The following is a 13,261-nucleotide window of genomic DNA, read 5'->3' on the forward strand; positions in this document are numbered from 1 at the left end:
TTGATCGCCGCGGGAATCATTCCGTTCCATCAGAGTAGCAACTCTGCCATCCCGCCAGCTCTCACCCCCCGCGCGCGTGTCTTTTACGAAACCAAAGTGCCAGTGATTTCCGAGTTGGCAGCTGTAGCAACCTTATCCGCTCGATCTTGCCGCGAATGGCTGGTTTGACGATAAAGTTAACGAGATCCGCGCGACGGAATGGGGATCGTCCTAGCATTACACGCGTGTCCGCTAACAATTCGCAGGTCTTTCGAGTGCTTCGGAGCTAATCGCTTCGATTTTCCGCGCGAACTCGACACTCGTCGGGGCGTCTTTTTGCTCGCGAGCGTAAACGCGAAGGTGATAACTGGGTGGGTGATGGAAGGACTGGCCTAGTGCATATATTTGTCGCGTATTTATACGATCATTTTATTCTAATGCTGCAGGACGCGCCGCAAAGCTGCCGTCCAGATGCTGAAGCCTCGGTGCTACCATTTCGTTCGAAACGGCTGACGCTGGCGAGCATTTAGCGGTGGCAGCAATTGCGATACGCGGCTGAATTCCCCGCGAAATAATGGGGAAATCGTATACAATGGTTGCTTTTCTGACAACGATGGGGGTTTCCATTCATTGTTCGAGGAATCGCGGTGAGCGGAGTCTCGAGTGGGACGCGTTTCGTTTTTCCAGCAGAGTGCACTGTTTGCGGGCTCGTTCGCTTGGCGGAGGCGATAGAATGGACATTTCACTTGACGCAGTGGCAGTCAAAGCAGGTGTATATTGTCCGTGATTGCGCACGCGAGGAGAGAGAGAGAGGAGTATCCGTATTCGACTTGCGACAAGTGAGAACAGAAAGCTACCCGGTTCGTTACAGGATTCCGATAATCGTCGGAGCATTGCGGTGCAATGGAGCGGACTACGCGTGGGTCACGGTGCAATTACGAGAGCTCGCAACCCTTTTTTCAAGACCGTGAACCCAATCTCCCGCGTCAGAATTTTTCACCTTGCCATCTTGACCCGGCAGGCTCCCCGCCGACCTCCCCAACGAAACTTCTCATTCAGGAACCCCGAGGCCAAAGACGGTGCAGCAAAATGAGCACCAAGGAACCCGTCACACGCCGTGCCTGTCGGCTACGCTAAAAGACCAACGCGAAAAGCGGGGCCGAAAGAGAGGGTGGCGCGCGTTCTGAAAAGAGGTATCCTCTGAAGCATCGCGACAGGTGTCCGTCTTTCTGCCGTTTCATGCCTGCTGCTTGTCATTTATTCACGCAGCATCTCGCGTCGCCGACATCGCACGGGGATTATTATAGCTTAAAGTTTCACAGGGAATCGGTAGGAATCGTAGCATAAATGAAAAAGCAGTGATCTCTAGCACGTTTGAAGCCTTCGGACTATTTAGTTTCCTAATGGTACCCTAAGGCAGGGGTGGATTCTTCTATTATAGGCTAAGTAGGCTAGAGCTGCAAGTTTTGGGCGAAAAAAAAATGAAAATCGTATAAACACAGAGGCTTTGAGACAACTTTAAATACAATTCACTTTTCTTAGATCTAGCAAATTAACAATAACTCATCTGTAAGTTGAATTAATTTTAAGCCTATGGGCGCCACATCTCCAAATCCACCCCTGTCTAAAGGTATTAATATCAGAAAATATTAGAAACTGAAAACCAAAGACTATTCCTGACACCAGTGGGTACCTAAAGCGATTAGTGATACCATTTGAAATCCCTTCACTCAATTCTTATCTAACCCAGACCTAATTTTAACCCTAATTTCCCACGAGTCATTAAAAATACCTTAAACTGAATATGCCACAGAAATTTCCACTGTTTCGTATAGTCTCCCCTCGTTAGAATAAATGCACTCCACACCGCCCTCTCCCCAGCATAACTCACAATGAAAATCCCGCGTGTTTCCGCGCGCAAAATGAAAATTAATCGTAATCAGCGTGTGTCCACGCGATAATTACCCGCCGTCGGCATTCCCAGTGTTATCGGGCAGGGCGAGGGTGGCCGTTGTTATTATTACCAGTGTTAGCGGCCAGTAGCCAGCGGCTGTCGGTGCACGTTGCAACGAGATCGTGCCGGCGGGCCCGCAGTCAATATCGATGGTCGAAAATAATTTATCGGCCGGCGTACGTTTCCGCGGCGATCGTTTAGGCCAGAGGGGGGGCCAGAACCACCGCACGGAATATAAATGGCGCCGCGTGATTCCCATGCAGAACGCGCGCACCCCCGACAGTCCCGGACGCGTTATTTCGCCGTGGCCAAACGAGATCGTTAATAAACGATACGCTTTATTGTGATTTATGCCGGTCGTGCCCGCGTTATACGCCGTCGTTGACGGGGCACATACGAGCGGATGCGACGAAAGTTCGTTCATTTCAGAGCCGCCTGCGTCATGGGACGACACGATCTTGGGGGTTCCGAACTATTTACGCGCGGAAGATAAATTATAAATTATTCCGCAGCCTGGATTTATATTCTTCTTTATCCGTTCTACTCTTTAGTCTCGGAGATATTCGGGAATACGTAGAGCTTCTTTTACGAGTGATGTTCCAAAGATGTGTATAGCTTGCCACAGTAATGCCACTTATTATTTAATCCGTAAATATTGGACTTCATTAGCGCATAAATGTTCTTCCCTTACGCACGATTGAGAGTGCGCAGATTTCATGGTCAGTAAGTTTTCGTAGATTGATGAAATTTGAATATGTTGTAGTCTTTAGTGATATTCAAACGTACCTCAAAGAATTTTTCGAAATTTTGAAAAATGTCGATTTTACAGCTGTTTGAAGTTAAGTGCTAATTTTTTTTCAATACATTATAGCTATGGAAACAGTAAACGGATGGAGATGAGCTTTACGGTGCTTATAGAGACGACATTGAAGTTTTAAGAAAAAATTATTTCAGTAAGCATAACGTATTCAAATTTCAGCAATCTACGAAAACTTACTCCGAAGTCTGTCCGAGTTCGCATGGAATGTCCCAATGTTAATTGTAATGATAGAAAGAGGACGCCACTGGTTCACCCCCCATAAAAACATGCCTTCATTAAAATGGCACGCACGCAAGTGTGGCTTTTTCGTCCATCTGCGTGAGCGTTTCTGGTTTTTCTCGCGCACGTGCAAACCCTCCTCGTGGACAGATCATCCTTTAAAAATCACCGCTGGCATAATTGCTCGAAAGATAACGATTCCTTCGTACGCGATCTTTGTTTATTGCTGGCCAGAAACACGGGTTCGCCGGGGCGTTCTTCTGGCGTTCCTCAAGGCTCGCGGTGTTAAGACGGCAGGCGCTCGCCCGCGGGCACACCGGCGCTAACAAAAGGTAATTAGTTTAGAGTAATTAGCTGCTCGACCTCATCCCTTTGCCGCTGCTCCTCCTCCCATACCGATTCCGCCGTGCCGCGGCCTTCTCACCGTGAAAACCGAGCGCCTGTAAAACACTCGCCTGTGAAACGCAATTGCGCCATGCTTTTTGTCCTTTAATGAGACTACGGCGAATCTGCTCTACACGCCACGAAAAACACGGGGAGAGAAGTTTACGATACTAGCTACTGCGCCTCGGACTCAGATTTTGTACCATTTCCTTTTTTAAATTGCATATTTAAAATGGAATTTAAAAGCCTTGGGGCGTTGGAAAATTTGAATGTCAGAAGGTTTCCAGAGCTATCCCCAAGTTTCCTTTATTCGCAGAATAATTTCATCCTGACGTGGCGAATTTTTGGCATGAAACGAGCGACTGTCGAGAAGAAAGAGTCGAGGACCCTATTTACATAAAACAACACCGGTGCCACTTAAAAGAAGCCTTCGCCGAGGCTGTAACTTAACCCGAGACACTGTATTTAATTAAACGTCCGGGAATAAAGGCGTTAATTAAAGCTGGCGTCCATTATTCCCTGAAACGGGCTGTGTCCCCCGTCTACGAGGTAAATCTAGAACGCGTCTACCTCCGCGCGACTAAGGGCAATAATTCACGGTGTCCTCTTTCTAGAAGAGTCGTATGAACCTAGTGCCCAGTGATCTTGCAGAAGTGGTTAAATGCAAGCGGAAGAGACGCCTGTGATTATCGGCGCGGATTCCGCGCGGATCGTGGGCACAAGTCAGTGGAGCAACTTTGTACGTGACTAGACGGGATGACGTAATGGGAACGGCTCTAATCGATACGCAAGCAGCTAGCAGGCGATCGTAAGACAGCGCGGCGACACTCTTTATCCTAACTATTATTTCTAATTAGCGCGGATAGGTCGTTCACCGCCAGTGGCTCGCTCGGCTCCAGCGACCGCGCTTTATAATTTCAAGTACAGCGAGCGGAATTAGTTAGCACGACGTCGAAAATGAGCGACGTCGCTCGTTCGAGAGGAAAAGGCCACTTTCATTCTTCAGCGGGCACCACCTTCGCTGGTATCCTCCCACCGGGAATTCATTTAGAAGCGATTGCCTCGCGAAAAAACGATTTCAATACAGCGCCCCGATAATACTCTCTCTCTGCGTGTAAAATATTCAGACGGGAGGAGGAACTTTGAGAAAATGTTTTATGCATACATTTCGCGAACCTTCGCCCTTGTTTGCATTCCGGTGCCCTTTTCCCTATAACATTTCCCCCCGCCAGACACTTTAGAGGCATCCCCTTTCGCCCAACCCGACTTGCCCCGGAGAGGCGGGGTCAAATCTACTCTCCCGTTTTCCCCGACGACAGAAATATCAGGGATTCAGGAGCACCGCGGAACTTGGATCGGTGTAATTGGACCGTTCTTTCTGGGCATCGACGTGATCGTGGAAACGAAGAAGCTGGCAGAGAGCAGCAATTTTCTTTAAATTTTAGAAAAGGCCTTCATCTTTCAATTAACTGGCGGGAAGACCTTTCCTCTCTTCACTAGGGGTTTTCCCTGTTTTCCACTCGGCACGCACTTATTTCGGGACGTTAATGAATGCGACCAACGACCAGGCATTTTCCTGAGTCCTCGTCACGTACAGAATTATCCGCGCGCTGTTCTAACGCAGAGCAAGTCGCGTTACACGTACAAATAAACATTCTTGCGAATAAACAATTTATTGTCACCCTCGCGTCTCTCACCCCAAACACTTTGATCAAAGCCAGCTGGTTCTACGTGCATCTACTATCGATTCAACTCGACCGTCTCAGCGGCGACCATTTTATCCGCGAGGTTTTACGGGGCCCATGAAAGTGGGCTGACTCGCCCGGACCCCTTATCTGGTCCCCGAGGTGCATTAAACGCGGCGAACGACGTCCGATGCTACTCTAATTCCAGAAAGCGAAGCTTTCCATGCTCGTTTACGATCGCGCCGAAACCACGAATCGAACCTCGGGGGGGACGTAATTGGGTTTTCAGCCGTTCTATGGCGATAATTTGCACGCGTGCACGCATCAAATCGCATTAAACGAGCGCACACACGCGCCACGTTATCGTCCCATTACGTTAATTGAACGTGCATTTCCTATTATAGAAGGCAGCATGAATACGATATCCGAGAAGTAGTCTCGCAACGTGATAACGTGGGGTAATGCAGGGGTCGATGCTGAACCTATAGCAAAGCTTCCTTTTTGCCTTGAACTTGGGAGATACGAGCAGCGGCGACTTTAATTGGCATAATGTAAGTTTAAATAGAAATCTCACGGATGTGCCAAAAAAATGGCGCACCGAAAGGTCTACGGTGCTATTCCTCGGTTGGCTATGTCAATGTGGGTGTCGCTAACTTTCGTCTGCAGAAGAAACACGTGGTTCTGCTACGTGTGGTAAGTGTCTGCATGTGACTGAAGGGAGATTGGAACACACTTTTGGCGCGATTGTTCTTGTGGAATGATTGTTTGCCATTGAATGGAGGAAGAATCGATTTGTGCGATGGAAGGAGTTTCTCGAATCATAGTATCGAGTTCGAATATCCTGACTACCATGAGACATACAGAACACCAACTAGATTCATATCACTTTAACGGCTTCTACACCCTTTTCAGGTAGGAAAATAGTGTCACTTTTATGATTTTCTTTTTTCATATAAACAAACGTGATAAGTATTTAAAAATCAAGACACACACGTTTTTGCGTATAAGTTAAGCTGTATTATCTTCGAAAAAAATACAACTTGATTTATACACAGCAAGGTGTATATTTTGATTTTTAAATATCGCGTTTCTTTATATGAAAAAAAAAAAATTATAAAAATGGCCCTATTTTCCCACCTGCCAAGGACGTGTAACCCCTTAAGTAGTATCATTCTCTTTCTCCAAACAACCTATAGAATACCCCACGAAATTTTACATCGCTTCCAAATTACCCTGTACGAACCCAGAAGGAGCCTTTTTGCCAGAGGTACAAGTGTCCGCAGCTACTCCGCGATGGAACAAAGACAGAGGCGAAGTGATCCGAGGAGGGGTAGAACAGCATCCGTTGGAGATTCTGGTCTCGGTTCTAATGATATTTAGAGGTGGTTCTGTTCGCGGATGCATTGAAATATCGGAACGGGTTCTCTCCTCGTCGCGGTTGAACGACGAAGGTGACCAAGCGCGCGATCCTCGGACGGGGCGGAAAAGAAACGAATGAATTCCGCCTCGGCGGGCAATCGCAAGGGCCGAGTTAACGGTAATACACGCTATGATACGAAGGACGTAGCCACGAGAAGCAATTTATATTTCTCCCATCCCTCCGTTCTTTTTTCTCTCCCCCTTTTCGCGGCCGCCTAGAGTCCGAGGATTATTCACCACCGTCCGGCGGCTCGGTCACGTTCCCATCTCTGGTTTAGATTCTTTTACCTTTTTCGCGTGGCACGACCGTCAATCCTATCATCCAACACGCGGAATCGATTGTTGCAGCGAAACGCCGAAGCGGAGGGGCGAAATATTGTTGCCGCTATCCGATGGCCAGATTAAATCTACGCGAATTATTCTTGTTTCAAGGAAATTGGAAAGTGCGCGTTGCAGGGGAATAATTAGAGAATCTACTGTTGATAGAGCGAAGTATGTCTCTGGATCAAAGGGAATATGGGGAGCTTTGAATAGAAACAAGAAGCGTCCGCAGTCAACGACTGATCAATAAAAGAAACGGTAAATAGAATCGATTACTGTCACTGCTCGAAATATTTCCACGAGCCAAAGATCCTCGTCAAGGGACCTCCTACGTTCTAGACTAAAGAGCATCGACCGAGCATGACGGGTTGTTGGATAAAAAAATTCCTTCAGGGCGAGGAATGTGTGGAGCGATACGGGGAATATATTCTAGGCGACGGATTAATTAGTCACGGTTCAAGATCCCAGTGTACGCGTATCTGGCGAGCCATCGTCGACTCTCAGAATTCGGGGAACCTTCCTTACGCCTCGCCCGTGATAGGATTCTCTTCCACTCGCCTCGAACGGCACGAATACACGTCGCCGTGGTCGCCAGACCCAGATGCAAGCGATGCGTAAGAGAGATTGGGAGATTGCTGGAAATGCAAATTTGATTCGCCGGGAAGGAGATGTGCCCGGGGGAAAAAAACAGTTCCGCGTAAGTGCGGTCGCGAGGATTAAGCGCGCGCCAGCGTCATTTAGGACGGCCGGGATGAAAACGACGCCCGCGGAACCGTTAATTCGGATGAGCGCTACTCGTTCCTTACGAGGCCTGACTCGCGTCCGTGTGAAACTCTGACCCGAGCCAGCCGTTTCGCGGATATATGGTAATTTCCAGGCGCGGATTACGGTTACGCGGGCTTCCGAGTAGCTTCTATTTTCGACGTAGCATGTGCCCATACACGATGCATAAATTGTGCGTCAGTTAGATAGGTGACAGATAAATTGAATCCTTTGTAGCGTAATAATCGTTGCACGAGTCACGTGTCTTTATACGTTGAATGCCACGCGAAAGTATGATGGAAACGTACCTCCGCCAGTGTCCCCATTCACCGGATAAATTGAACCCAGTCGAAGTGTTCGAGCAAGAACCGTAACCACCTCTCGCGAACCTTCCCCGCTGGGCTCAACGCTTCGCGACGAATTCTCGTGTCAATTATCACGCAACGACAACCTGTCCGCGCGAATCTGGGCCAATTTTCTCGACCAGTTCAATTATGTCACTCGTCGACGTCCCAAATCCCCCCTTCGGCCCGCAAAAACGGCTCGTCGGCACAGGCGTTGCGCCTTTTAACTTTAATCAGCTCGCGTAAGTTTTGCGTCTTAAATCGTGCCGAGTTAGCGCGCCACGAAAGGCGAAACCGGCTTCGACCAGGCTGGTCTCGACGTCCTCCTAATTCCCTTTTAATTCGAGGCCCCGCTGACCCGACGACCGCGGACCCGGAGGGGTCAGAACGCGCGGCATAATGGCCGTGGAGACACTTATCCGTGCGAATTTCGCGGAGCAGCGGCAAGTACCGTTTTCCCGTCAGGCAGGCGAAGAAATTAAACGCACGAGCGACACTCGAGGATATGGAACGGACTAATTATTCGTCCCGTGCCGCGGGTCGTTAATTTTTCTTTACAGTTACGACGCTGTTTTTAATCCGGTGGCCACGGTTTCGCGAGGCCACGACCGTGAACTTGAGCTAGAAACACGAGGTTGAATTGATTGAAGTGGAGGATCCGAACTGTTCTGGCCTGACAGCTTCTTTATTCACTGATTTCCTTTATGAGGAAGAGTATAGGCTGATTTAGGGGATGAATGGGTGTTACTGTATGCATATATTGTAGGAATAGGTTTCGTAATTCCTATATGTTTCAGAAACCACGGAAAAAGGACCTCGACCGATAGGGCTTGAACCCAGGACCTTGCGGATCTCCTTCGTACTGACCAGATGCCTAATCAACTCCACCACACTGCACAGTGGGACGAACTGCACTTTTTTTAAAAAAAAAATGAAAAAGTATGACAAACAAGTTGTAACCTTAAAAATCTATGCCGAAGTTGATATTTTCGAAGAAAATTGTGGTTTTCCCGTTAGAAATGTTTCTTTAACTTGTTATACATCATTTCCTACAGATTTTGACGTGCTGGATTCAAATCTGGCCACAGAATTTGTCTTGCTCTTCGCGATATTTTGACATAGATTTTTCACGTCAAAACTTGTTTGTTATGGGGACTCCCGATCCCATATATAATAATTAAATATAGTAATTAATATAGTAATTAAATCGAAATTCGATATGCTTTGAAATTTATTTCGAAACTGTCACTTCGTGGTCGAAACGACACAACTGCGGGAGGAGTTGTAGGCTTCGTTGAGCCAAACAGTTCAATAAAGAAGAACCGAAAGGACCCAGTGATAAGTGCTAAAACCGATCGTGTTACGCGTTAGACCCTGAACACCTGAACAGACGTATCCCGTGGAAAGTATATTACTACAACGCCCCATAAAATGCACCAGAAACACCCCTAACTCAGCCAGGCCCTTGGATCCTTTAAACTACACGAATCGTCCATACATTGAGGCAGAATTTCGCCTTGCAAATTTCCGCGCGGCGACTATTACCGATATCGTGTTACAAGGTGGAAGCAACGCCAGCTTATCAGGTCGCGGTGTTCATAAAAAGAAGGAAACATTTCGGGCTGGAAGGGCGTGGAGACAAGGGAGTGGGACACCTCCGAAAAGAGGAACGAGCCGCGATACAACAGCTTCGACCGGATCGAACACGGACTACCGAGGTGTGCAGCGGTAGGGTATCAAAAGTGTCCTTTATTTCGGCACCGGGACACGCCACGGTTGTCAGCAGGACCCTCTTCTATCGCGGCTCCTCCGTCGGGGTAACTTTATACACGGGATGATATTCCCTCCTCCCCGAAACCCCGACCTGATAAAGCTGCCTGGCAAAAGTTCAGCAGATAGAGGTGAATTTATTCTGCCTCCCTTGCCCAGAAACAAAAAAAAGAAGAGGAGGAAACGAGTCGACGGACCGTAGGAAGATAATGGAAATAGTACCGGGGGAAGATCGTGAAGGGGATTGCAATGAATGGGACGGAGGACATCGATGAAGTTCGGGGACTTGAATTTAGACGTCAACCGGCGATAATACGCAGAGTGTTTTACATTATCTTCGAAAGTTGGAAATTCCGGTGTCCTGAAAAGGGAACGAAAAATCTCGGCACACGTCTCCTCCAGCGACTTAGTACCGACGGCCAGAAAAATGCTGGGCAACTTAAATGAAGTTGAAGAAAAGAAAGAAGCAATGCAGACGTTCTCAGGGATCGCCTTCGTCCTTTTGTGTCTGATTTGAGAGAAAAATATCCCTCGGCGAGGCGGGGGAGGTGGACGAAGGGGCGACGACCACGTAGTACGCAGAAAATCCGGCCCTCAAGCGAGGGGGTCGATAATAAATATGCAAAAAGGAGGAGCGGTGATGCCGTAAATAAAAACGGCAGGCTTGCGTGCCGCCATCTCTCCGAGGAAGAATCAGGGCCCGTGAAATAAAAGGACGAACAGGGGCCAGGGGCGCAGCTGAGAAAGGAACCAGGGAGGAAAGAAGGAACGGACAGCGAGAAAGAGGGGGCGATGGAGGAACAGTACGCAGCCGGGGGGATGTGTCCCGGTAATCTCTTGATTTAGTTCGACTTAGGGCTGCGAAACATGTTTGGCCGGGTCACTTTGTCGGCCCTTTCGGAGTGGCGAGGGCGATGAAGATACGGGGCGAGAGAAGAAACGCGAGGAAACGGCTGGAGAATCATCGAGCCGCGATATCGCACCGACGGACGTCTTTATTTATAGAAGCTTCGACCCGGGCCGGGCTAAATTTGGAAGTGTCGATTCCGTTCGGCGGTCTGCCAGGTGAGTCCCTGCCGAAGGGACGAGGCTGAGTGAAGAAGGGAGAAACAAGGAGCTTGGAGAACTTCTCTGACTTTATAACTAGCGATTATTTCATTCTTCGTTAATGACTTCCTCAACCGGCTTAGGGACCTATATGGTGGCAGAATTTGATATCGAAATGGACTAATTTTTCCAGGATATATAATAGCTTTTGAGGATACTGATTTCAAATTTGTGGTCATTGTTACAAAAACAGAAACTGAGCTTCTCTGCTGTAAACCCAATATTTCAAGAACTCTTAACATACTATTTTTACTTTCAACCTACGTAACTAGTGACTGCTTTTGCAATTCTTGCAGGTTTCAAAACATTACTTTCTTTTACAATATTTAGACGAACGCATCTTTGCACAAATTTTCATTAGTGTGGTTAATGTTACTGAAAAGTATAGTTCTTTAGCTTAAATTTCCAGTTTGGCTCATGTTAGTACAACTCGGGGTGGTCCAATTTGGTACGGTGGTAAGTAGGTTCTTCCTGGACCCCAGCCTTTCTTGAAATACGCGTTAAAAAACAACTAGGGGACTCCTAGTCTCAACTAAAACCCCAGTCGCAAGTGTCGCAACTAATATGAAAAAGCGAGTGCTGCGATAACTGTGGGACCTTCAAACTTGAATAACACTCACTGTAGTCTCGAATAAGGGGCACGATTAATGCGTCCGGAAACCATTGAAATTTCGATGCCAGTGAGAAAGAATAAAGTTGATTAACATTTCCTTATTTCGCATCCCGTTATTCTCGACTCGGCCTCGTTCGCTGGCCAAAAATCTTTGCACAGCGACGCAGCAAGTGGCGATCCATCGGCGCGCTGTATCGATCAGCGGGCTCGATAGATCATCTCGCTGCGCGTTTAACGAGCGAGCCGTACAGGCCCGGGGGGATGTATAACGTGCACGCTGCTCACCTGTACTCGCTGTCGATGACGATCCTGCTTCCGCTGCCGCCTCTCCAGTTCCTCTTTTCTCTCGATCAGCGACCTTATCTCGACGGCGGCCACGGGCGCGGTGGTATCCTCAGGCACGTCCGCGCACGAGGGTAATCTCCTCAGGGTGGAAACGGGCTCGTCCTCGTCCTCGCTGTAACTTTCTACCAGAAGCTCCGAGTCGCTCTGGAAAGCGAATCAAGAGTTTCGTTTCAGCCAATTAGTCGCGGCAGGCGTATGGGGCAGCTGGGACTGCTAGCAATTTCCAACTAAATGTTCCATCCCTCCCTTATACTCCCTTGCTTTATGCATTTCATTCGATTACCGGCGTGTACTATGTATGTGTTTCTCTGAGAATTATTCCTGGGGTCCTGAATGAAACTCTTCGTTGACCAGACTTGGCGAGGAAAATCTGTGATGTCTGACTTAGGGACCGGAGCCGGGGCGTTTAATTTACTCCAAGTTTTCCCCTGGAGGAGTTTAGTTACCTGCTCCGGGGGTGAACTCGGCGAACTGGTGCTGGAGGCTTCCACCACCGAGACGTACTCGCTGACACCTGTCTCGCTCTTCTGCAACTTCAATACCGGCGTCTCGAGGCCGCAGAGGAACACTTGCCCGAAAAACAGAATCTTGTTTATCCTGAGGCACACTTGAGCGACTTCCTGGAACACATCGCGGGGGCCAGAACTTAGTGGAGGGCGCGCCAAAGTAAAGGGGACAGGAGTCTGTTAAAACTTCAATTGCAACTGCGCTCCAACTTGCAGCCGACGCTTTTAATTAAACTGCTCCACTGGGAGGAACTTTTTTCATGTATATATCAAAGTGAGAAGCGGCAGACGGGGCAGGTGTTCTTGATGTTGTTAGTGGAGGTGAAGGTATAGATTTCAGTGGGACTTGGAAAAGTTTGGACGTAGTTCGATGAATGTTTTGGGCGCAGTATTCAAATACTTGCTTATGGTATCTGTGTCATAATAAAATTAATGCTAACCATGTCTTCAGTCTTCTCGGCGTAGCAGGGGTCCTGAGGATTCGACATCAGAGGCGTGAATCCCGCCAGGGTAGTGTCTTCTGGCAGTTTGACCAGTTCTAGTTCTGAAACAAAATTAAGCACGACTTTTTAGAAATTGTCAATTTAAATTGCGAAACTAGCGCGACTCTTTCTGTGACTAGAAACTTCGTGAGTTCCTAGGTGGAAGGTAAGTATCTATAACTGCAGGTGTTTAACTCAGAAAATTAGATGGATCGTTTCGAAGTGCTTCGAGATCCTCTGTCAGATCGTCAATTTCCATCGCATTTGGTGGAAATCATTTTTAACCATAATCGCAGTATCATGGATTTCTCTACGCTCAACAACTTCCCGAAAATTGCGCTCCCAGCGAACGTTGGATGAAAGAGCCGCATAATGAGACACACAGCCCGTTATCATGCAAATGTCAGCGGAGTGCATCGGCGACAAGCACTCAGCAGCAACTAGCAGGGAGTGGCAGGGCGTTCCGGTTGATTCAACTTAAGAAGGCTTAAGGATATTCAACCTGTCGAATGACACACTTGCGCGATCGATGAGTTTCGTCGAGTCACTCT

General features: G+C 48.0%; 1 protein-coding gene across 2 annotated transcripts in view; it reads right to left on the reverse strand.

Annotated features, from left to right (window-relative positions):
• LOC143372339 (uncharacterized) overlaps positions 1 to 13,261 on the reverse strand; it is a 120,424-nt gene that overhangs the window by 26,561 nt on the left and 80,602 nt on the right. The window contains exons 21-23 of one of the 2 annotated variants that reach the window (XM_076818446.1): positions 12,669 to 12,772; positions 12,169 to 12,342; positions 11,663 to 11,866 (exon numbers count right to left, since the gene is read on the reverse strand). In XM_076818446.1, the coding sequence (XP_076674561.1) occupies positions 11,663 to 11,866; positions 12,169 to 12,342; positions 12,669 to 12,772 (482 nt within the window). Of the gene's footprint in view, positions 1 to 11,662; positions 11,867 to 12,168; positions 12,343 to 12,628; positions 12,773 to 13,261 lie in introns of those variants that run through there. The other variant, XM_076818448.1, reaches the window with a different exon arrangement.

This window comes from Andrena cerasifolii, chromosome 8, assembly GCF_050908995.1.
Source record: "Andrena cerasifolii isolate SP2316 chromosome 8, iyAndCera1_principal, whole genome shotgun sequence".
Lineage (NCBI taxonomy): Eukaryota > Metazoa > Arthropoda > Insecta > Hymenoptera > Andrenidae > Andrena > Andrena cerasifolii.